We start from the raw sequence: 24,866 nt of genomic DNA, 5'->3' as shown, positions 1-24,866 counted from the left end.
GCGCCATCCATTAGTTTGCACTAAAGCTTATGTGTGTTACACGTGTCTGGAGTATGCAAGTCCTTAATCCAGTCGTTGATTATTTCCATTATTTCCGAAATGTTTGTGAATATTCCAGTGTGGATATGTGTTGTATTACTTATAATACAGAGGGATATGTAGAGTCTGTTAAGTTTCAACTTGGAGAGATAAAAAAGCAGACACACCAAAAGGAAAGTAAGGAGGTAAGCCTTGTTTTAAGATTTCCACAAGGTTAGAGATAGGCAGATATGCGTTACAATAAATGTCAAGTCTCCTAAAAACAACTCTGCTTTTTAAAAAAAAAAAAAAAGTATGGGTTGTGAATTTTAAATTATGAAATGTTTCTATTCATATATCAAGTAAAAACAAAGAAAAGGAAAGAAAAACACAACTCGGCTGAAAACAGCTTGCAGTGATATTGTCAAGAATCACAGTTTATAAATCAGACACAGGCATTACTAACAGAGAAAGCAAACGTATTTACACGTGTAGTATATCAAAAAAAGAAGCCAGTTATTTAAAAGAGAAGCACAAAATGTGTACGTGTCTATCAACAAGGTGATAAGAGCAGCCTTGGGAATGCTGAACTGATGATTGTATTTGTCATTGTGTCATTTGTTTTCCTCCCACTTTTCCCTATAAAATTGACCTGCTGCTGTGCTTCATCATGTTCTGAGACAGTGGTAAGAGTAGAGAAGATCTTGATTTGTTGAAAAGAAAAATTAAACAATCTGTACATTAGTGACAACCATGCAACCACAAAAATAGAAATGCACTTTGTTCTCTGAAACAATTCAACTTTGATCAGAGGTCAGTTAAAAAAATTGAACTTTTCACTAGGCTAGAGTCTAAAGCACTGAGGCAACTGTGTGATTTTCAGCGGACATTTACTGACATGAATAGCTTATTAACATTTTTATACCTCAATGATACCAAAAATCATGATTGTTGCTATTTAATCATTTTCTATGCTTATGTTAGGTCAACAAATTTTTGGTGTCTGTAATAAATGGAAATATGGCTTCTTTTTGTAAATTGCAGTTTGACAATTACCTGTATATAAAAAAAAATGCAGCCAATTCAAGAAAAAAACCATTTAGTTTATGGCAAATACAGAAGCGTTTCAAAAAAAGTGATGGGAGAGTGTCAGTCCTTTTTTATAGGCGAGTCAAACGGTATAAAAACTGGTCACCATTCAGCTGCCTGGCTTCACTGTTTCACTGCAACACAATTGTTGGTTGAAATAACAAAGCATCTTCTGCTTCTTTGTCACGAATCAACATTATATGACATATATGACATTATTTGACTATCCTACAGAGATTGTTTCAACTATATTAAAGTCAAAAGACAAATCCCAGTCAGTCAGCGTGCATAGCGTCTCTTGAATTTGGCAAAAGTAAGTATTCCCAAACTTTTCACATTGGAGGAACAGTCCCCGCTGTCATTATATTGTCAGCAGGGACTTTGTTGTTGTTATCATTCAGAATGGCATGGATTGAGAAGAGAAAAATTGTTGAATTTATCTCAATTTGCACACTGAGGATGAGAGACCAGTGGGTCCCAGAGGATGACTGGCAAAAGAGGTTGAAGGTGTCGTGATTCACATCTCTGTGTCAGCCACGGGGGTCTGGGTGGCAGAGTGTCCATTGGTAGTGGGAGTAGCGTTGGTCCCATTTTCTGGAGGAGACTCTCCATTGACAGTGGGCTTATCAACTTGCTCCTGGGGCAGGGGTGCAACAGACACCAGTGTATTGGCCTGGTTCTCCTCATCAACCTGAAAAGACTCGGCCTAAGAGAGAGCACAGAACCAAGACTTCATTTCATAACTTATTCTGGATTAGAAGAGCTTTAACACAGGCCAGCTACATTTTAACATACAAGCCACATGGTGTGTAATTGAAAATCGATTTGTTTTTGTGGGAGTTGTTTAAATAAGCACACTCTCAGTTAATGTCTTAGGGTGTGTGCTTTTTCCTTGCAGTTTCCACACATACTTGCTTTATTATTTTTCTTGGCAAAAACAAAGTTTGAAAGTGCGATGGTTTTTACTCTGTCAGTGAGAAGTTTGTGGCCATGACTGATTCTCACAACAGATCTTGATTAAAAAAGCACAGCATCAACAAGCTGTTACACCAGCAATCACATGGATGTACCACCATACGTAATGTACGTGATGTTCTTTAGACAAAAAATTAAACCATCTGTATCCCCCAGGCAAGAGGCTGAAGCAGAAACAAGAGAAAGCACCACCTTAGCTTGCTTACTCTATTAAGTCAGGAATTGACTGTAAGATAATAACACATGTGATCTCAGATCCATATGTACTGTTTTTTTCTGGAAAATTTACAGTCACTGTGTACTTTGGTTAGATCAGGTCAAAGGTTAATTTCAGCTATTTACTCTTAAAAAAACAACCCAGAAGGTCGGTATAACTGTTATAATTTACTTCATTGCTGCTTTTAAAACACAGCACCCACAGTGGCCATCATGTGAAAAGCAACTATTAAAAATAAGGGATTTTTGGCAATAAATCTACCCACCAGTCTGACTCCTTTTGAGTTCTTGCGGTGCATCTTGAGGTAATAACCAGCTACCAGCAGTGCAGCCAGCAACAGGCCAGTCAGCAACAAGGAAACCAGTACCAACTTTGAGTTCTTTCCCCAGCGAGGAACAGCCTCCTTCACATCAGTCTGATTATAAAAATGTGTACAAAGTAACATTAGTTGAGTGTTCAGTCATAATTACAGCACTTGTAGAAAACCAGAAAAAAAGATCACTATAGAAACTGAAATGGGCCCCATGAAGGAGTTATGTTTTTAATACCTATATTTTTTTACTTGGAGAAAAAGATCTTCATTATCCAGTGACCGTGCCTTGAGAGACTTTGGGGGAAAACAGCTCCACTCTTTCTGGAAATGTATGCATAGTTGCTGCAATATATTTCCTGGCTTCAAAGCAGTGTCAAAAAAGATGCCAGTAAGCAGATAGACAGCATAATGAAAAATGAAATGTGTCAGAAAGAGGGAATTGCTTATAAGGTTGTTCAGTATATGTTGGAACAGGGAGGGAACTGTAGAGTATGACAAATGCAGTGAAACAGATGGGTGTAACAGGCACACCCATAACCAAATATTGTTCCCTAGGTATTAGAAAAAAATGTTTTGCTGCTGACAAGTGGATTGTTTGTGGGGTTTGACACCAAGTGTCAGCCTGATGCCTTTGAAAAAGTCTCCAAACTCTTTTCGTATTTCGTATTTTTCCCATGAGTAGCTTCCTGTCGAGTTTGATTATGAGTCAACTTTTAGTGGCTCTTTGGTGCCCTCGTGCTATTGCATAGGTTTGAATCTTTATCTATCTAATGATTATGACACAAAGACAAAAACAAAAGGTAATTGGCACTGAAACTACATCCAAATTATATGACTATACTGACACTTGTGCAATATAGTGCACTAGGTGGGACTTTACCTTGTCTTTTATGTTGTCGTTGTTGAACTTGTTAGCCATGCCTGTAACATCATCTGTAAATACACAAATGTTGGTGTTTTTACTGTCACAAGGTAGACATAACCAGAGGGTGCTATATTGTTGGACAAGATCATTTTTGCTTTAAAAATTTATTGGTGATTTTTAATGTTTAAGGCAATAAAGAAGATGACATTAATGCAGATTTTGCAGGAATTATAACTCCTGCCAGCCAAAACATAAAAAGCTTATTATAGGCTTCAACACTGAATATCAAATTTCAAACTGAGCTTATTAAAATATTGGTACTGACCTTCAACATATTTCCCAGACACAAGGATTTCATCGGAGTTGTTTTCCTGATAGATCTCTAGTTTACAGTCCTCACTACACAGCTCTTGTAGAACGCTTTGAATTTTCACTTTAGATTCCTCCTACAAACAAGACAACAAATAAAAGGTAATTAGCACTGAAACGGTTTTCACATGTCAAAATCTAGAATAAACGTGAAATTCATTGCTAATACCAAATCATTAGCTCCCTTCAAAATCACAGCTCCAAACCTTCAGTATCACCTTTAATCTTTCTCTCATTCCCTAATCCCTTCACGCTCAGTTTCATTTCTCTTTGTCTTTAATCCAGTCAGGGCTATCACAATTCTGTGTGCTACCTTTTCATGTAATCTGATCCAAACAACAGACTCTACCACACCGTAGCAGCCCTTTATCTCAGTTCAAAAAGGAACAGATGGCAGGACACAGTAACAGACAGCCAGGGAATGTGCACGCTTATCTGATAATTCAATTTTTATTTCAGTTTCCCTGCAGTGGCACCAGAATGGTTCAGTTCCATAAATGAATGCACTGCACTAGATAAGCCTTTCAATTACATATTTAGCTGGATAGCCAAGACCTTATTTTGCAGGTCCATCACTGTGTTATATGCAGTGTCTCATATCAGGAACTTCGCATGCCATTACTGAAATACTTTACTCTTTAAATAACGCAAGGGTAAACGCCTATATACCCTACTCTGTTTCAGTCCCTCCCTGTGAGCAAGGTTTACTCTCTGATCTGAAGCACGGTTCATTTCAGATCTCGGTTTCATCCTGTTTATAACCATAGCAGCATAAACTGTACTGCTCAGTTGTGATAAACTTTACATGAACCATTGTTGTTGTTTAATTTGCTCTAGATTAGAGCAAAATTGTTCCTCTGAAATGACAGTGAAAAACAGAAATCCTTGGTAAATGTCTTTGACTGGTGGCACAAGAACCCCCGATGTTATTCTGCTGGTTACAGTATATTCTACAAGGCATTTGCTGCTCAGGCTACATGAAAGCTGTAGCTAACTGAAACCATATCTAGTGAGTTCAGACCTCCACATAGCTTTGTAGACCTCAAAGCTGTTATGCTTAGACACTGGAGAATGTATACTTCTAAACACAAACACACCCACACACACACCCACAGTACTGCCTGAGGTCTCTTTACATTATTCATTTTACAGTAGCGGTGAGCTTCCCATCATGCTCCCACTCCCTCTGCACTCATAGCACCATACATCCCCTGGATTACATACAGCAGAAATATTTTTGGACATTTCCTGGGCAGCGTTTTTCTCTAGCTTCACTGAGATGTAACAGTTACTGCCTTCAAAATGAGGAAAAATTTCCTGCTGAGCTCATGTTCGCCTGATTGCCAGTGGGAATGGCAACTAAACCAATCCGGGGAATATTTTTCTCTCTAGTGCAGTTGGTTGTTTGTGTGAGCACAGGATGAAATGTATGCAGGAATATTTTAAGATTCTTTGTTTTACTCTCGGCTATTTCCGTCTTATTACCTGTATGATTTTGTATATTTTTCTTCCTGCTACGTCTTCCAAACATTTTCATTGTACACCGAATATGAGAATAAGAAACAGAACTTACACAGTTGGAGGATGCCTTGAGTTTCAGACTGACAGCACTTCTGTCTTCGATAACCTCTTTGCTCACGCATCTGACATCATCCTTTGGCACCGGCTGTAAAAAGAGAGAAACCAAAACTCTTAACCTTGATGTGCCCTTCTTACCATTAACTGCAGCATGGCACCAGCCCAATGTAGCCAGTTCCTCTAACCAGTGTTTATACACAGAATTCGATTTAGTGTTGAATTCCTTTGTTGCCCTTTCTAATAATTGTATCATACTTTGATCCTACGTAAAACAATCATCTTAATTCCTATGGCACATTCAAAAACACAATATCTGTAAGTTATTTAAATTAAATCCACTAAACATGAAACAATATGAAACACATAAACAATGGAAATTTACAAAATAGAATAGAATTAAATTTAACTTCATACAATGCAATAAGGAATTCAATATCTTACGCATGTTGGGTGTCCTGTCATCTCTCTGTTTTTAGGTTAATGTCATTCAAGTGCCTAAAAAGTGAAGTATTAATGCGCTCCTCTGCTAAGCTACTTTTTAAGCTACTTAAAAACATCCTTTTTTTAATGATTAAACTGTTATTGATTTTCTATCATTTGCTGATTTCCCTTACACCGAGTCCAAATAATATTATGTCTTAATTGCAAACATGTTTGATGCTCCCAGAACAAGGAAAAAAAAATCTAAGTCACACTTTTAGGATTGAGCTCAAATATTCAGAGATGAAAATTTGTATCAGTTTTTGCTGCAGGGATGACATTTTTGAGTTGATGAACAAATGCAAAGGAAATGTATTTTGTATGAAATCCATCCTTATTTTCTTATGCAAAATCAGCTACCACTAATCCTTTTTCCACATCAGGAATCGTTTGCAAATAACGTCACGCCTGAGTATAATTTGCAACATTTGAAAATTTGATGTAAAACCAGGTGTCCCTCAATGTTCTATGCTTATGCAGCTATATGTTATTCTAAAGTGAGTATTTAAAGTAGACGTCTTCAAATAAGAAGTAAAATGATTTGTTTTGTCCTTTTTTTTTTGTTTTAAATCACATTTACTTGTTTCTATTCAACAACATGCTTTTCTCGGTCTACTCTTCCAGATAAACTTCAAACTAGCAACATTGCGTTATGTTATGACAGCCTGTGCAGTCTTACCTTTGGTTTATTGTTAGGTCCGTCACCTCTTGAAGGTGCTGGAGTATCTGATTCCAGAATTTCCGTGTGTACCACAAATTCTGTTGCACCAAATGCCTTCTGTGTAGCTTCAGTTTGACTGTAATCATTGTCTCCCGGCATCTGTGTAGTTGTAGCTGCTGTAGCCGCTTGAGTTCCTTGTTTATCAGTAGGATATACCAACTTTTGACCTTGTGAATCATCGTTTGCTGAAAATATAATTCAGTTGACATGGTTAATATGGTAAATAGCCATACAATACACACAGTTTCGATTCCAGGCGTTTGCGTAAAAAAGGTGGCAATTTACTTATTATTAAGTATTGCAGTTTGGTTTGAAGTGTGTGTAGACAAATGAGTGGGCTATGGTTTTAGAAAATTGCGTGAGGTTATATGCAGTTCATTCTGAAAAATGATGACATTATTTCAGCTACAGCAATCCATTCAGCCCAGGGGCTTAGGTACACTTTAAATGAACTCTATTAAGTATGTGTCTGTTCGTAGGGACACTGCAGCCCTGTGTTTACAGGTCTAAGATTTTACATTTGTTCTGATAATACCTGTATTCATATAAGAATTGTCAGGACAACTTGGTATTCTTTTGCGTAGATTGTGACTCAAATAAAGTACTCTGTTCTTTCTTCACATAAGTGAGTCCATTTGTCACACACACAAATAAATCTGTACAACAAACCTCAATAAAAGGTATTATTATTATGTAATGTATAGTGTTTCTTACCAGGAAATTGTGATGGCTTTGGGACCATGTCTCCACGTACTATCGACGATCCCACAGCCGCCCCTGTTTCTTGTTTCATAGGTGCGTCTGTCTGCGCCATGACTCCTGCTGTTAAATCAGAATGTATGTTAAGTATAGGAAAGAATCTTTCAAGGGTTTGTTTTGCATTCAGTTACACGGAAGAAACATGACTTATTGAGTCAGTTGTCCATCATTTTAATTTACCTATGCAGGTGTGATAAGAAAGTAGGTCAGAGCTGTTACCTCTGGTGGCAAATTTAGCCATCGGAGGTAACAGCTTGTAGCATGGATGGAGAATGGTTTTTAAAAGTGTGCTAGCTTAATGTCAGTTATTATCTTAATGCCTGGACTCGATGAGAGCTCTTCAGTGTTCTCACAGTATTATTTCTTCATGTCCCTCGAGGCCTCTGGAGTGATGGAAGATTAGGTAACAGATCGTAGTGCAGTAAATAACTAAAGTCTCACGGATCACATCACAAAGTCATTTACTCTGAAATACAATCTTTTTCGCTTCAAGGTTTTAAAAAAGATCCTACGTTTGCAGTCACTTATTTTTATTTAGACACAAATGGAATGTACAAAATAGTTTCCTGAACTGTATTAATTTGGGTTTCTATCAACCTGTTAAATGCCCTGACTGAATGTGCTGCTGAAAGACACCAGGCAGTGATGCCACAGCTTTTTCCAAATTATAGAATTATGTAATAGGTTACGGCACAGTTGTTCATTTTTCAGGAGACGTGTGACTTTAGGAAAAACATCTTTGATTAATTTCAAAACCTGTAATAACCTGGATTGCTCTAAAGACACATTTGATTTTTGTGTTCGTTTGCTGCTATGCTGCTGCACTCTGCAGTCACTGACTCGAGCTCTTTATTGTGTTTTTGTTAGGGGTAGGATCTAAAAGTCCATACAGGGTACGCAGTGTTCATTCTATTTTACCCAGCTCTCCCTCTCTCTGTCTAACAACAACAGCATTACCTCACACTCAAAACATTCCCATAATACCGTTCTTCTGCAGATCTCATTACTTCTACACTCTTACTAAGTCATTCCTTATTGTCCCATATTAAGTTTGTGATTGATTTCAGGTTTCAGGTTTGCAGTTGCTCTGTACTGCCCCCTCTTGACCTACATTGACTTCATTTTTGTTTGTGCATACTGTATACAGCTGTTACACATTACGTAGATGAACATTAGATTTCTGTGTAAATTTAAGCTGACATTTTACAGCAAACAAAAATTATAAATGGTATATTTAATGCTTACCAATTAGTTGAATTCCTAGTATGGACATATATTCATATTGTAGTTTTCTATTCTTATATAACTCACAGCACCTTACACTACAAGGCACTTTTAACTTTTACATAAATAGTCATACAGTTTTTACTTTCTGTTCATTAAGCCAGAGTAGGAAACTACTTTTGTACTTGGATACTTTGGCATGGAGAGCATACAAACTCTCTCCACAGACAATATTTAACAATAGAAGGTCACTAGAAAAAGTTGCATTTCCTGCAAAAATGCAGTGTAGTGGAATCTACGGTGGCCCTGAAGTGCAAATCACACCAACAAATTGCTAAACACAACAACAAAATTGAGAGGCCCTGATTTGTTGGTGTGATTTGCACTTCAGGGCCACCGTAGGAATCTGCTGTAAACAGTTGAAGAAGCAGAACTTTCTGCTGAAAAGAGGTGAAGAAGTGGAATTTGTGCTGAAAAGAGGTGAAGAAGTGGAATTTGTGCTGAAAAGCGGTGAAAAAGCTGGAATTTGTGCTGAAAAGCGGTGAAAAAAACTTACTGCATTCACACAATAAACTATTTAAAAATCACTGGCATCTTTGTGCCATGCTGTTTTCTAATACTTAGGACCCATTACCAAATGCTGTACTTCCTCCTGGGCTTTTGCAGCAACAACCTTCAGTCGCTCTTTGTTTGGGAGTCACGCTTCCCTCCACTTTTTCTTTGATGAATGAAAAACATCTTCTTTTGGGCTGAGATCAGGTGACTGATTTGACCATTGAAGAATATCTCTTTTCATTGCCTCGAGAAACTCTTGCTTTGCTTTTGCTGTCATTTTGGCTCGTCATCCATTTACACTGTGAAATGCTGCCTGATCAGTTTTGCAGGATTTGGCTGAATCTGAGCAGAGTGTATATCCCTGTACACTCGATCAGCAGTCACATCATCAGTAATCAGTTTATTAGCACAGTTCCACATGCCCGTGCTATAACATTGCCTCCACCGTGTTTGATAGATGATGTGGTAATCTTCGGATTACATGCTGTTCCTTACCCTCTCAATACTTTTCTCTTCCCATCATTTCTGGTAAAAGTTGATCTTGGTTTTTCAGAACTGTGCAGCCTCTTTTAAATTTAGACAAATTCTAATCTTGCCTTCATATTTCTGACATGTATCCTTCTCCAAATACTTATAGACCTAATTGTAGTTTAGACTAAATATTGTTGGAACATTTGAATAACCTACACAAGATGTGATTTATTATTTATTTTATTTTCAATATTTTTCTCACATTCTAATTTTTATTGGTTGTTGTGTCATAACTCATCTTTTTTTTCAGGTTGCTTCAGCTTTTCTTGGAGTCATCTCTCTGTCACAAGCTGGGGTCTTCATATATGGGACACATGTGTTTACACACTGGTGACACTGTGACACATTTCCACCAACTTCATAACCCATTGTGACACGCAGGTGCCACAAGTCTAGTGTAAACATTGTGTGTGCTTATAGCTAACAGGTGGGATGGTAATCTCTAAGGAGTTCCTTTGGCATGATTAGTGTCAGCAACTGTCTATTGCAGCTGTCATGTGAGATCTGTTTTGCACTTTGTCATTGTTTTTAATTGCTTTAGAAAACACATAACAGTTAGTGATCTTTTCTGCATCTACATAAAAATTAACAGTAAATTTATCATGTGAAAGTTGCAAATATGAATCCTCTGTTTGACTTCACTCTGTATCTCTAGTTTACTTTCAGAGCAGGGACCATCTTCCCTTGTTAAACCTGTCTTTGAGATCCTTTTCCAGCCTGCGGCCTACAGCTGCCCTCCCTCCAGTCCCTCCATGTCTGGGTGGTCTGTCTGTTTATTTTAATGGAAAGGAGGAGGTTTAGTATGGGTGAGATGGTAAGGCATAAATTAGGTTTTCTCATACAAACGTGACATACAGGCTAAAGCTGAAATGTGTTGTTTCAGCTCTGAGGTCATTTTCTGTACTGCATTGACAATTAAAACCCAGTCAATTGTGCTGTAAAACAAAAGTCTAAAGATGTACACTGTGGCTGATTGCTATGTTTAGTCCTCCGTAACAGTCTGGCCTTTGAAGCAGACTCTGCTGGACGCTGGGGAGATGTTGTGGTGAATGAAAACGATAACATTAGCTAGCAATATTTTAACATATTTGCTGGATAAAATTCAACTATAATAATGAAGCAAGACCATCTCAAGCACATGTTTATAATTGGCTGCAACACTTTTATAAAGCAAAACATGCGTGTTTTAGCTTGAGGCGAAATAACACAGGGCCTTCTGCAACTCTGCCAACATTGCCAGTAAATCCTGTCCAGCTCTCTGACCAGCCATCACTCATTACACGCAAACAAGTTTTCCTGACAGACCAGAAACCAGATGGAATGAAACCTCTGCAATATAATTACCTCTTATGATCAACATTTACAAAAACATTTGGATCTGAATTTGATCGCATTGTTTTTACCTAACAGTGCTGCTTTTTTGGTAGATTCTTTTTACACTTGCCGTCTGCTTTGGTTATTGGTTTAGAGGCAAGTCTGTTATTTAAAGGTAGATTGTAGCCTTGGCCTTTGTGCTGTAATCGATACAGTGGTGTTATATCCGTATTTTAACAGATTTTCTAACAGCATGACCTTTGAACTCACCACCACCTCACCTCTCTTTACCTTTCACACATTCATTTAAACTACAACTAAATTGGACTTTTAACTGGGTTTACTGAATTCTTATGGTATGGTATGTTTTTTGTCTTTCTGTGTTTAATGTCTAGAAAGGTCAAGATATCAGTCATCAGCCGTGGGTCTAGCTATCACTGCACAAACAAGGCAACTGTAACTGTTGTAATAAACTTAGATTCCATATGTTATTTAGCGTAGGCCCTGACTTCATTGCCCTCTTAAAGATTTTCCCATCAGATTGCTCTGAGTAAAGTCTGCAGTCTGGATATGCTAACGCACACCCCCCATCTCTTGGGACTCTGGATGAAGGAATGTGGCAGGCTTTGGAAGGAGACGAGCCCTCGGTTCCACGCCCTGCTCCCTCCCAACCCTCTGTCTCTCTTCACCCTCTCCCAGTCACGCACAGCTAATCCCAGGCATCCAGCGAGATGAGATTTAACTTCAACCTTCACACCTCCCACAGCATAACATTGCGTAAAGCAGTTTAATTTCTTTCACGATGTTCCAGAAAGTTTGCAAAGATTGCGTCATGGTGTACTGTACATAGGGTGACCAGATGTGTGACCCAAAGACTTTCCCCCCCGCTTTCCTCCCACATTGTGAGACTGGGTCCCGCATTTTGATTGTTTCTAGTTAAGCCAAGGTTCAATAAGAGACGCGCTGATTAAGGCATGTTATTGGTACTGAAATTCCTAAATGGTCACAAGCAGACAAAAGAAATGTAACAAATGTTGCAACAGAAAAAAGGGAATAATGAAATAATACAAATAATATTGGATATGACTATTAAAAAAAAGTATTTTAATTTTCTTTTTATTGTACTTATTTTACGAGGGAGCTGCAAACACTTTGATTTGGCAGATTTTTTTTTCATTGATGACCTTCCTGATGCATCGTTCAAGGGATCTGTTCTTCTGTATTGACAGGTTTTCATGTAAATTGTCAAAATGCACCCATGTAACTGCAACCACTCTGCATGCTTCACTGTATGTATATGTGAAGCATGAGCCAGCTGTTAGATGCTTTCAGTGATCTAGCTTTACAAGCCTTTGGCCTCCGGTCCCACCCTGGCTTCCATAAAGTCCTGTGATACATGATCACGAGGGGAGAAAATATAGCATTGTGTGCCCGTGACCTCTGGCCTCTGCCTGCTTCTACTGATGAGAACCCTGTAACGTGTAATTGGGCTTAGTGAGGTGATAATGGTCTACACACATCAGTTAACCACCATGTTAAAGTCCCAGTGACCGAAGCTCCACTAGCCCCCGCTGCCACAAAACATTTCAATAGCTTTAATTCACAGTTTGTTTGTTTTTTTTATGGGAAACCAAAAAAATATGTTTGTATATATGTATAGAAATGTGTTGTTTTTGATGCTAAACGCCAACACCCTCAACACACACACTGTAAACACTCAAAAATCACAATCATACTATATATACTTGAAATAGGCTCTTGTCAGCAGGACAGGGATGTCTTGTGCAGTGGTGAGTGAATGGAAGCTGTGGAACAGAGTAGCAGGATAGATCCATAATGAATGCCATAACATCCCACATGCTGTTTGATCAGCACTGCGTCAACAGCATGCAATGTATAAACATATAAATTAGTTGCAAAACCAAAATCTTTTATGGAGTAATATTCAAAAAAGACTTTAAAAACAAAATTCTGCAGGCATTCTACAATTCTACACATATTTGAATCGCTGCAGTATAGTATAAAAGAATCCCTAAAATAATTTCTTTTTAAAATAATTAATGCCCAAACTTGGAAGAAAGCTTATTTTACGGCCATTAAGTGGAATTTGTCTTCATCTGAGTCTATCTCGATTTCAGGCAGGATTACAGAATGACAAAAACAGCATTCATTGATGTATTCATAGTGTTGTTTTCTTAAGGGATGTTTTCATAATTTAGTATCAGAGTTTGTTAAGCATACACTATGGAATGTGACATTGGAGCAGAGTCCCGTAGGGTTAAACATGCTCTGCAACTCTACCCTCTTTGAAACAACAGTCTGTTGACCCCTACTATCTTGACCCTCCCCACCCCCTACTGCACCCTCTCTGCACCCCCTACTCTGTCATTTCTGTCACGCCAATTAATAGCAGAAGCCAGGCCATTCTTCTCTCATGGCAGCAAACCAACTGAATCTCATGGTTTCAATCAGGCCGGTGAAGCAGAATCTACCTCACCCAATGCTGCCCAGCTGTAACATTCACCCAGCCCAACCCTGAAGCCACTGCAGCTTCTTATCAAGAGTGTGATGCCTGTTTCTAGGGACCACAATCAGGAAACATGACATCTGTTTTCAATTGCAAGCAATATATCACTCCCCAACCCCTCTCACAGACTCACACACCCACAGTCACTCTCTCAGTTGCCCGCTAAAGTTTCACTGCCTAGTGCGTTTATGAAATGAGCCTGTCTGGATTGAGTGTGTGCAGGTAGATCCTGTTACAGTCAAAGCTGTATTATCAGTATTTCAGTTGTACCACAACATATATAATGAATATCTTGAAGTTGAATCTTAAAGTCTTCTCTTTTTAATGCACTCCAATAAAAGTAACAGTTAGAATGTTAATATTTATTAACTCCAAGGATAACACAATGAACTCATTCCATCCATCCATTTTCTTAATCATTTATGCACCTCAGGGTTACGGGGAGCTGGAGATGATCTCAGCTGTCATTCTGTGAGAGGCCAGTGTACCTTGGACAGTTGGCTAGCCTATCGTTATCACAGAGAAATTACCAATCACTTACACTCACATTCACATCCATAGCCAATTTAGAATCAGCAGTTAACCTGTGAACTCTGGGAAAAAGTTGGGAGTACTTGGAGAGACCCCACCCTCAGTTTCACTCATAATGAGAGAACACCAGACATGCAGGGGAAACATGAAAGTGCCACAAAGAAAGGCCCCAGCCTTGATTTAAACCCAGGACCTTCTGGCTGTGAAGGAAATAGAGTAGGTACATGAAATATATTTGTAGTTTGTTTATGCAGTGATAATTTTCCTCAGTCCTTGCTTCTCTGGTACTCCCTTTTATGTAATTTGTAGATCAGAGCAAATGCTTGGACCTCCTGGTTGTTTTTATAAAGCCGCATTTTCGGCTATACCATGTGAATGTACATTCACTGTTATTACACACACAGTAAACCCAAAAGTACAAAGGCTGGAAACACTTCAAAGCCAACACTGCTGAGAGGACAGTGGAAAACAGTCTACTCTTATTAGTAATGGATAAAGGAAAACACAATGGCAAGCAAACGAGAATGGTATATATGTTAAGTGCGTGTATGTAGTGTGTGTTTGTGTGTATGTATCAGCATGTTTACTTGTCACCGCTGGCTCACTTGACACTGAGGTTTGAGATATTCTGTGCTGTGTTTCTAAAAATGAAATGAACAATCTGTTGCTGACATTTTTCTAATTCTTTTTGCTACATCTCGGACTTTAGTGATTCTTCAAATCAGCTCACAATGAAGTCAACTTAAACTGTTTCATGAAAAATCAACTCATTGTCTGGGTAACATGCTTGTTCACAACATCTGTATGTCTACTCTCATTTCATCAGAGTTATATAGTAAACCCATCTTAATTTTATATATACACAGCAAATTCAAAAGTGTTACATTTTTTGGTGTTAATAGTCTTCTTGCAAAAGTAGAGTTAATTTTACTCTAAGTAGAGTCACATTCTTTTAATGTAACTCTGAGGTGTAAAATGATAGTAGTTAAAATCGAGTGTTAAAAATGAGTCTTTCTCTGTCAAATCTGGAGGTGTTACAATGGAAACATTAACTCTTGACCTCTTAACTCTGAACTCCTAGAGGGGCTATGACACCAACAGAGTAAATTCACAGACTCCGCCCCCAGCACGGCTCCAATCGAAGCTGAAGTGAAGCCGTTTCAGAACATTTTGCTCTACATATTTGAGTTGTTTGCCATGCTTGGTAAGTCATTTTTTCAAAGATTGTTTCAATTATTATTATGAGCTTTTACTTCTGTGGCTCTTTGGAGTTGAGACAAAGCTGTGTGAAAGGCATTAGCCATGTTGCTCGGTGATAGCATAATATTCTGTTTTAGCTAGCTGAAAGGTATTGTTTGCGGGCAAATACTACAGCCTTGAAAAAAAGCTTGCATGTGAATTTTCAGTCAAATCTTTGGTCAAATACACCTAAAACAATGTGTAGAATGTGAAATGTTGGTATAATGGTGCTACTTGAAGCCTGAAAACGATCGCCCATAATAAAAAAAAAAACGAGCAAACAGCAGTAGCAGATGTCCTGACTGGATTCTACGTTAGCATAGATCCCTCCAGAGTTTTGTGCACACGGTTTAGGTAAAAATGAAAAAGTTTTACATTTAGTTCAGTATTACCTGGCTCAAAGAGGATTCCTTTTTTTTTTACTGTGCTGCAATTGTTTACTGGATTATTTGTGCCATTAATTAGTGTCAACTAATTTTTATTCGATCTCCGCACAGGATATGCTTGTGAAGATGGAATATGGGGGAGAGCAGAAGTGCGTTGAAGTTCCACAAAGGGATGAATGAAGGACAAGCATATTGTATTGAAGAAATAAGTGATGAGAATGCTGTTATTTGCATTTACCAGCTCACCTATGTCAGACCTTTTGATAAACAAAATTCTAATGAAAGTGAGAACATGTATACTGTTACATCTTTCAGAAAATGTTTTGAAATTGTGGTGCACAGTTCAGAATAAATGTTTTTCAAAAACCATTGCATCTTTTTAGTAAATGTTTATTTCCAAAAGAAATTTCTAGAAGTTCAGAACAGTAAAATTCCCGCTTTTTAGAATGAATTAGAAGATAACTCTTACGTAGTTAAACTAAAATACTCTTTGAGAGTTAATATATAAACTCTTAACACCAAGTGTTAAATTATCAACTCCAGACAGATTTGGTGTTTAACACTAAATCAGAGTTAACGTACCAACTCTCCAAAAAGAGTTAAATTAACACTCTCTGGTGTGGACCCATATAGACACTTTAATAGTGTTGAAATCAAATCCGACAGTGTTAATTTGGACATGCTGGATTTGCTGTGTAGATAACTGCAATGCTCACATCTCCTTGGTTGGAAAGGCAATTCAGGAATAGGGATTGTTGCCTACGTTTGTAAACTTGATTCTGTGGTTGAAATATGCTTAAGCTTAAGTGGTCTGTTTTTCATTTGTACTATAAAATCTGTTATCTTCTTTATTGCTATTCATCTTTATTTGGCATGCCCATTTGGCCCAGATACAGTGTCAGATGCTTTGAGCTGCTTTGAATTAGCAATTCTCATCAGAACACTCTTTTTCTTATCCAACTGGAGAATAAGAGTTTGTATCCCTCCAGATCTGAATCGATAGCCCACTGTTGGTTGAAACTATATGGGTGCAGTTTTATTTTGCAAAGCCGATGCAGCTGCCTCCCTTTGCTGATGACCTCAATCCCATAAGTTCTACATGCCATAAACGGGACATGAGGTTTGAATTAAGTCCCCCAGTGTGTGATTCATTTGCAGCCACAACAGAGGGCACTCAAGATGATAGTAAAGCATGAGCCAAAGAGCTTGAACGAGAGCTGTTTTTGTTGTTTTGAACTTTCCTATGCCACTATTGAATCTTAATATACATTTTCTTCTGCGCATATCCTATCTTTTATTTTTGTCTTTTTCTTTTCCTGTCACCAAATGTCTGTTTACTGGTATAAAGTAGGGCTGCCACGATTAGTCGACTAGTCACGATCACGTCGACTATCAAAATCGTCGACGACTGATTTAATAGTCGACCCGCGTCGTTTGAAGCTTTGTAAGATCCCAAAAGACGCAGGAATAAGTAGTAGGATTTAAGAGTGTAATAACGGACTGAAACAGAAGATGGCAGCACTGCATGTACAAGGATGCCAGCGCCGTTAAACCCCGAAGAAGAAGAAGCTGTGTCCCAGAATTCATAGCGCGGCCCAGCTTAGTTTCCAACAATGGTGGCAGCTAGTTAGTTTTAATATTACTCTTATTATTCTTTCTGGGTCACAAAATAAACGTTTAACATATTTTCAGGCGAGAATGTAGCTGTGTAAACCTCAAATATCTGCTCAGTTTATCAAGACACATATTTTCAAAAGCGCTCTGACGTTTTCGGAGACGTCTGTTACCCACCAGCTCGATAGCGAGCCGGGGGCAAGGCTCACTAGAGCCCGTGAGAACACCGGACTCTGGGCAAATCGTTTTCAAACCCACCGCCGTCTTTCGCTACTCAGGCTAAACATATACAAATCCCTCAGATAACTTAAAAATTTTATTGTTTGGCTTTTTTTTTAGTATTTTATTTGTTCCTGAGTAAATCGGTTTGGCTGAGATTAAAGTTATAGTTTTTACACAGCTGAATAAACGTCAAGCAGACAACTGATTATCAGAAGTGTGAGATGCTTGAGAATATACTCTGGTGTCCTGTTATATTTTAGATATCAAGGAGTTTATTAAACTTCACCGAAACAATCTGCAAATTTCATTAAAATTTAATAAACTATCATCTTGTCTTTATTTTTAGTTAGCACATACCGTAAACACTTAAAGCTGTAAGCTAATGATAGTTATATAAGAGCAGATGCATGCTGGTGCAATGGATGCATGATCTGATTAGTCTACTAATCGCAAAAATAATCGGTGACTAGTCGACTATCAAAATAATAGTTTGTGGCAGCCTAGTATAAAGCTACAGATAGGAATTCTATTCAAAACTGGTTTCAAATGAATTTAAAACATTTGCCACATTTAAATTTAGCTATTGTAGGAACTAAACTTTAGAATAAGTCCTGCAGTGTGAAAAATATGGTGACATCATCACACAAACATGAGTTCCAACTGTCTGTGGAAGTTGAACATCCTGATATATCCCCGATGGCTCCCCAAATCTGTTGCTACTTCACCACAGCCTTTTTTTGAAATGCACATTAACATGCAAACCCCACACCCTTCTTCCACGCACGCTTCAACTGGCCTCACGTTACAACCAGCTAAATATAAATACACATTTCTCAAAGTCCTTGAAAATCATGGGAACCAGTGCTGTAGAAAAGGAAACATAACACCAGTGGAATGCCCATAAATAGTTCTGTTGTACTGTAGAGTGCAATACAGAAAAATTAACTAGATAATACTTAAAAACTGTTTGGCTGTATACTCAAAAGTTCAAAATAGAGATTTTAACTTGAAATATCAATTCAAACTTCACTGTACCTCCTCATAATTTAAAAAAATCACTCTCTAAAAAAAATCCCTTTGTTTGCCTGGGCAAACTACAAAGTAACCCTTTTCTGAGAAATATGTTGGGGAAAACAAATCTTTATCAACTGCTTTTACAATGTATATAGATCTATTTTATGTTGGAGACAGTTAGGATTCCTGGGAATCAAAGGGTTGTAGGGTTAAAACCTGGATTCAACTCAAAGACCATTCAAACAAACGCTGCTCCACCCCAACCCCACCCTTACAGTTCACTCGAATTCAGCAGATGAGCATGCGATCTTAGAATTTGTATTCTTTGCATTTAGTATTTAGTAACTTACCATTTAAAAATGAAATGATGAGGAGCAAAGCAAAAGGCGGCATTATGCAGGGCCTGTGTGTTCTCTGTGCGGAGGATGCTGCCATTCTTGTCCTGAGCGGACACACGTCCAACGGGTGTGAGTAAAAAGAGAGGGAAAGAAGACGAGAAGCTGGTTGAGCCAAGGCACTTTAGGGTTTCCTCTTACCCAGAGCAGGATGGTGTGGATAAAGCCCCACTTGTGTTCTGTCAGTTTTTATATAGCCACCCCCCTTTCTGCTTCACTAAGGCCCAGCCCTACACCCCGTCTTCCACTTTAACCCTTCATCTGTGCCCCCACCCTTCTAGCAGGCAAAAGGAAGGCAGACATAGGAAAAGTGAGTAATGAGATCTTGTTGGGGTGTTGTGTGTTTTTTTAAAAACCCTCTGCATTCTTTAAATGCCTCTCGATGTTTAGATTATATGTGCATTAAAAAAAGTGGTTCAGTGCTTGAGATATCCTTTATAGCAGTGCTGTATTGTGTGAAGTGTTTTGGTGATCACTGTTCATTATTTCATCCATTCTCTGACTGGGCAACAATGTCTGTTTGAACTGTGAACCCTGTCTGGACGGGAGCATTAATCCATTCACAATAAAAGGTGATAGCTCACAATAAGCTGTGACATTCAAGTCCTTAATAGGCTTAAAGAAATAGGCCGTGGAGCAGAATATCATACTCGAAACAAAGGTGCAATCCACTGTTATGTTAATAGCATTAATCCATTTCAGTGGCCTGCAGTCCTCACTACTCTGCAAGGCCATCAATCAATGCGAGTCTTGCCAGTAGTTGAGACACCACAGGATACGCTTAAACCTTTCACACTTCCACAAAGTCCTGAAAGCATCTAGCCCCCCTGCAATTTGAGGCTCTTTGCTTTACTTTTGTTTGCTTTCATGCTAGCTCTACTCATGCTCTGTGTGAATTGCACATCTGGAAACACTGGTGAAGGTATGCTAAATGAGTTGTTAAAAAAAAGACCCACCCTAAGGCCAAGAGAAATGAGCAACAATAGTAAGTCGAGGAAATTCACATTCTCAAGGAACAGTCTTGTAACTTGATACCAGCAATGCCCAAATCTCCCTTGTTCCTGTTTTAGCCCATCCTTCCCCCAGTCATTGAATTTCCTTCCTGTAACACCCCCACCCTCTGCAGACCTCTATCTAACATTGAGCTCAAACAGTGGGATGCTGAGGTGGGCAATTGGCTCCTTACTGTGAGCCCAAGATGAGCTTTTGGTGAAAACCTCAAGAAAGAAAGCAGTGGTATACCGATGGCCACAGCTGTAAGCCATCAGTCATGCCACCCCAGTAAAATATTAATTACACTGTTAGCTAGTTAAGTATTTCTTCAACTTGAGTCCTAATGAATCACAACTTGAGTAGTCAATGACAAGGAACAGATTTTACATTTTCCCCTCCACAAATCACAACAGGAACAAAATTATAGTTTTTCTTGCCCATTGTATATGTTTTCTTCTGTAACATTTTATCCAATAAAGTTGACCTATTTCCAGTCATTTAAAGTCCTACATTTTATACTTTGTCTGTCATAGGGAGTTTATTCCCAGTTCAAAAATAATCCTTGCATTTTACGCAGGGCTTGGTGCAGCCCCTCAGTTTATCAGCTGTTTAATAAAACCAGTTTTAGTGTCTCGCTGTTAATGCTCTTCTCTAACGTTCTTCAGTTTGAGAAGCTGCACCTTTCAAACAAAAGGTTTAAACAGATGATTGTTGGGGTTGCTGTTCTCTCTGACATTGTAGTTATCTAATAGTAGAAAAACACTTTGGCATGTAGCATTTAGAGCTCTATACACCAAGCTTTTGGCTCACAAGGATTACTTGTTGATCTAATTGCTAGAATCTTTGGATAAAGCAAAGCCTATAGGAAATGTCCAGGGTTCAGAGAAACTAATTTATAGTTTTTCTGAACCGTGTGTGTGTGTGTGTGTGTGTGTGTGTGTGTCAGTCTTGGTTGTAAGCGCATTTTCAGATGTCATATTCAAGTTTTTGCTTTTTAGTTGTATAAATCATGTGCATACGCCTCGGAGCATGTGTGTTAAATGCTCTCTGAAATGTATGATGCACTGTCTCATGGGCAGAAATACTTTGCTTGTAGTTTCTCACAGTGAATCCCCTGTAGATATACCCTGTACTTTAAAGACCACAAAAATCTCAAGCTGTTGCAAACCATTTTGTAAAAATGTGTTGTTTTTTTCATTTGTATGCATTCTTTTCATTTCTATTTTTCTCATTTTATTCAGTCAACACACACTTGCGTTCACATATACTCACCTCCTTTTGCAATCAAACACAGTAAAAGAAAGCATGTTTGTCTTTTAGGCATATGTTAGACTAAATCATTGTTGGTAGTTAATTTCTCTTTTGTTAATGGTGTTTGTGCTGAGGAAGGTACATTAACCTGAATTGAACCTGCGTCAGAATTTCACTTCTTTAAGGTGTTTCAGAGGCGTCAGTGGCGTTTTATCCATGCAAACTTGCTTGGTTGTTAATTGAATGGCTTTGATCACTGAGGCTAGTCTGGTGAATCAGATGAGTACTTTAAGCGGCAGATCCTCTTTACTTACTAGAGATCATATTAGAAGGATATTACCTGGATTATATTCTCAGAAGACGTGCTTCTGAGATTATAAGAAAGCCTCTTTTAGCCTCTTTAAAAAGACAGAAGCTTTCTTTATAGTTTTGTTTAAAATGCGAATCTCAATGGTTGACTACTAGGAATGTTTATTTTATTTTGTCTGAGAGCACAAGAACGCAGGGTGTCCACACGCAGTGGCTTATTTGTGTGAGCTCAGGCAGAGTTCTGAGCAGGAAGCTGTAAAATGGCAACTCACCTAATGTTTTGGGAAACACATTTTTTCCACCCATACATAATTACCAGCTCAATTTAGGAGATTAGTAGTTCTGTTCTGACTTTAGTCACAGAAACAGCTGAAAAGCAATTAACACACTTTGTAAAATGAATTAAAGGATTTATTGTAAAACAAAACAAAATACTGTGTTCTTATTTTAATTTAAATTTATTTATTTGTACAAACATGCAGTAACACACAGCCACAAAAACACATACTATGTAATGCAGATTTTATGGCACTTTGAAAATGTGAGCTATAAAACCAGCTTGGCTACCTAGGAGGGAGTCTGTCTTGAAGTGATTTCATGAGTGCAGGAGAGAGGGAAGCTGAGAAGGAGGGAAAACTTTGGGAGGAGCAGAAGTGGGTGGAGATTTTGTTTCAAACTCCAGCAAATTTGGACTGTTACCTCTCTATGCTGAGCAACGAGAGCCGTGCAGACAAATAACAAAAACAGTGTCACTCTTCCCAAAATGAAATATGCTTTCATTCGGGGCATTTCAGGGATGCATCCATGTGGCTGGGCTCAGTATTTCAGAAACTGCTCATCTGCTGGGATTTTCCCCTCTCTAAACTCTAGAGTTTAAAGAGAATGGTTTGAAAAAGAGAAAATATCCAGTAAGTGGCAGTTCTCCGGGCAAAAATGCTTTGTTGATGTTAGATGAGAATGGCCAGGCTGCTTCAAAGTGATAGACGGGCAACAGAAACTTAAATAGCCACTTGTTCCAACTGAGGTATGCACCTCAGTTCGATCCTTGAAAGAGATGCAACAGTGGAAGACCACACTGGCTGTCACTGCAGCTAAGACCTGGAAACTTAGGCTAAAGTGTGCAGGGTCTAGTCTGGAGTTTTCAAATATAATGCAAGTTGTTTAATTTTTTTTTTTGTTAACTGTCGATAAAAAAAGTTACATCCTTACATTCTATAAAATTAGCTGAAATATATTGTCACATAATTACTAGTTAACAATAACAGAAACTGTAACCTATCCTATCTTGATGTGAACACACATTCAGTCTTTTTTTTGTTAACATGTATGAATACAAAGCCAACAAAAAACAAAGTTAAAAACCAGAGAGACCCTTAAAGTGATAGAAATGTGGAAAGTGTGGAACCACTTACAGGTAGAAATGGAGTCTGCGAGCCCAACTGCTCATCATGCCTTTGATAGCTGTTAAAGAGACGCTGGGGTCAGCATTCACTCAGCTTTAACATCACCATCACCCAGAGTTCTTAGCTAACTTTGTGTCAGCATGGAGTCTGTGCAGCTGTTTACAAAGGAGCTGAAGTTGTGTTTGCAGTATGATGCAGTTTTTCCTGTCCTGCTGAAAATGCTATTGTCCCTTGGTTTCATAATAAAAGTAATGTTCATGTCTCTCTGTTCAAATACTCCTGAAATACTTTTTTTGATTTCTTTTGAAAAATTTAAAGCTATAAATCACTCCACCATTTTCCTCTTCCTGAACACAAACTGAAATCAGCTAACTGAAGTGCAAGTACGCAGGAAGAAACGAGGATGCCCCCCCCCCCCCCCAATTTCTAACCATCAGATGTGCAGGTGGTTGAAGAATCTTTGTTACACAAGTAAAGACAGAGCTGTAGCCTTAATTGCTGGAATTTGTTCCAGTCAAGATGTTATATTACTGTTTCTCTAAAATATGTAATGTGATTATAGGAACACATTACTTTGGAGCGTGCTACACCAAACACTGAAGGTGGCTGAATCATGTGCTTGTTGTAACATATCTGCTGAAATGTATGCTCATCTCTACCATATTTCTGTGGTATTTGCTTTTTATATACTTTATATTTTTCTGCTAAGGACTGCTGCAGCCACTGTTGATGTGGCTGCTCAGTGGAAGTGTGTGGGCAAGTAACATTACCAGCACATAGCCAAAGCCACTGTCAACACTCTCAGTATGTTTTAGCTACTCTAGGGTGTACATAAAGCAGAGTTTCCAAATGTTGTATATCATCTACTAACCCAGAAAATGAAATAAAGCCTCTGTTAAAGTTAACTCCACTGTTATTAGAGCGCTGCAGTGATGAGAGGCGGTAAGACACTGTTAATTATATTGCATGGATTTGTGTTTTCTTTTATTTTGTGGGACAACAAACAATATGTGCAGCATTTGGAAATCATTTAAACTAAAACTTGGGCCTGTTGAGAGGCCAATTGGCATGCGCTTCATAAGGGCTACAGCGACGTGTTGGAAATCTTACTTCTCACATATGCAGAAGTGAAAGTCTCTCACTTTTATCTAGGTTAGAAGTATAACGTCTACAGATTAACCGTAGGGTCTCTGATTGACCAGTCAAAATAGCTTCACACAGAAAAACAGTTCATCACAAAAATTAAAAAAATTAAAAAAAATCTGATACTCACTGAAGTTGTACTGAATTTTATCATTGATTATTTCTTGTTTTTTCTTTTCTTTTCCCTTTTTGACATTTACATGTATGTTGCTCTACGATGTACATATCTGGCTTTGATGCACAGATTTATGCACACCGTCTTAGTTACCCAAAAGACCTCATTAATCGTATTTATTAGAGTTTGAAAATGATGTCATTTTTATGTATTGAAAAAATGACCAGTGATACAGTTGTCCCAATTTATACAATTTATACCTTCACAGTACAGTTGCACTAGTTTCTCTTCTCCCTGTCCTATGAGTGCTCTTTCTCAAACAGACATAGGTGAAATGAAATCTTTTTAGTTGCATTTATTGCAAATTGATTTGTTACCATGCCAGTGAAAGTTTCCCATGAGTTTATGTTAAACTCAAGATAATAAGATTTAAAAAGTCAGAAGGGGAAGCTTCTTCTTTTCTCAATCACTTCTGTCATCCAAAGATTCCTGACACATGATGCCATAACCACAGAACAAAACAGAATTTAATTGAATTTACTAGCGAACTGTCAAATTACCTTATATAATTTTTGGACTCAGAATTGGAATAATATTCAGTCAAATTATTAGATGTCTTTATTTCCTAGTCCAGTTGTCGTCAACTACATTTGTCCAAGAGACAGAATTTTCTCAGCAGGCACTGTGAGGGGCCAGATGCTGTTTTAAAATAAAAT

General features: G+C 38.2%; 1 protein-coding gene across 1 annotated transcript; it reads right to left on the bottom strand.

The window, feature by feature from the left end:
• Positions 1-437: 437 nt before the first annotated feature.
• Positions 438-19,105, bottom strand: LOC308402901 (uncharacterized protein). The gene is made up of 8 exons (XM_080892039.1): positions 18,892-19,105; positions 7,340-7,447; positions 6,584-6,810; positions 5,420-5,512; positions 3,803-3,923; positions 3,493-3,545; positions 2,565-2,714; positions 438-1,813 (listed from the first exon to the last, which is right to left on the bottom strand). Exons 1-8 carry the CDS (start codon positions 18,974-18,976, stop codon positions 1,625-1,627), a joined length of 1,026 nt encoding a protein of 341 aa, XP_080748165.1. The 5' UTR covers positions 18,977-19,105; the 3' UTR covers positions 438-1,624.
• Positions 19,106-24,866: the final 5,761 nt, after the last annotated feature.

The sequence above is a fragment of the Rhamphochromis sp. 'chilingali' genome, assembly GCF_963969265.1.
Source record: "Rhamphochromis sp. 'chilingali' genome assembly, chromosome: 9".
NCBI classification, from domain to species: Eukaryota; Metazoa; Chordata; class Actinopteri; order Cichliformes; family Cichlidae; genus Rhamphochromis; species Rhamphochromis sp. 'chilingali'.
The sequence above is the reverse complement of the archived record's forward strand: the minus strand, read 5'-3'. Positions and strand labels throughout refer to the sequence as shown.

Bases quoted from the DNA above. Each gene is read 5' to 3' on its own strand.
- LOC308402901 (XM_080892039.1), bottom strand. From the start codon at position 18,976: ATGGCAGCATCCTCCGCACAGAGAACACACAGGCCCTGCATAATGCCG. The intron at 3,924-5,419 runs GTAAGTTCTGTT...TCTTGTTTGTAG, and splicing joins TCAAGGCATCCTCCAACTGT to GAGGAATCTAAAGTGAAAAT. The intron at 1,814-2,564 runs GTGGGTAGATTT...GCTCTCTCTTAG, and splicing joins ACTCAAAAGGAGTCAGACTG to GCCGAGTCTTTTCAGGTTGA.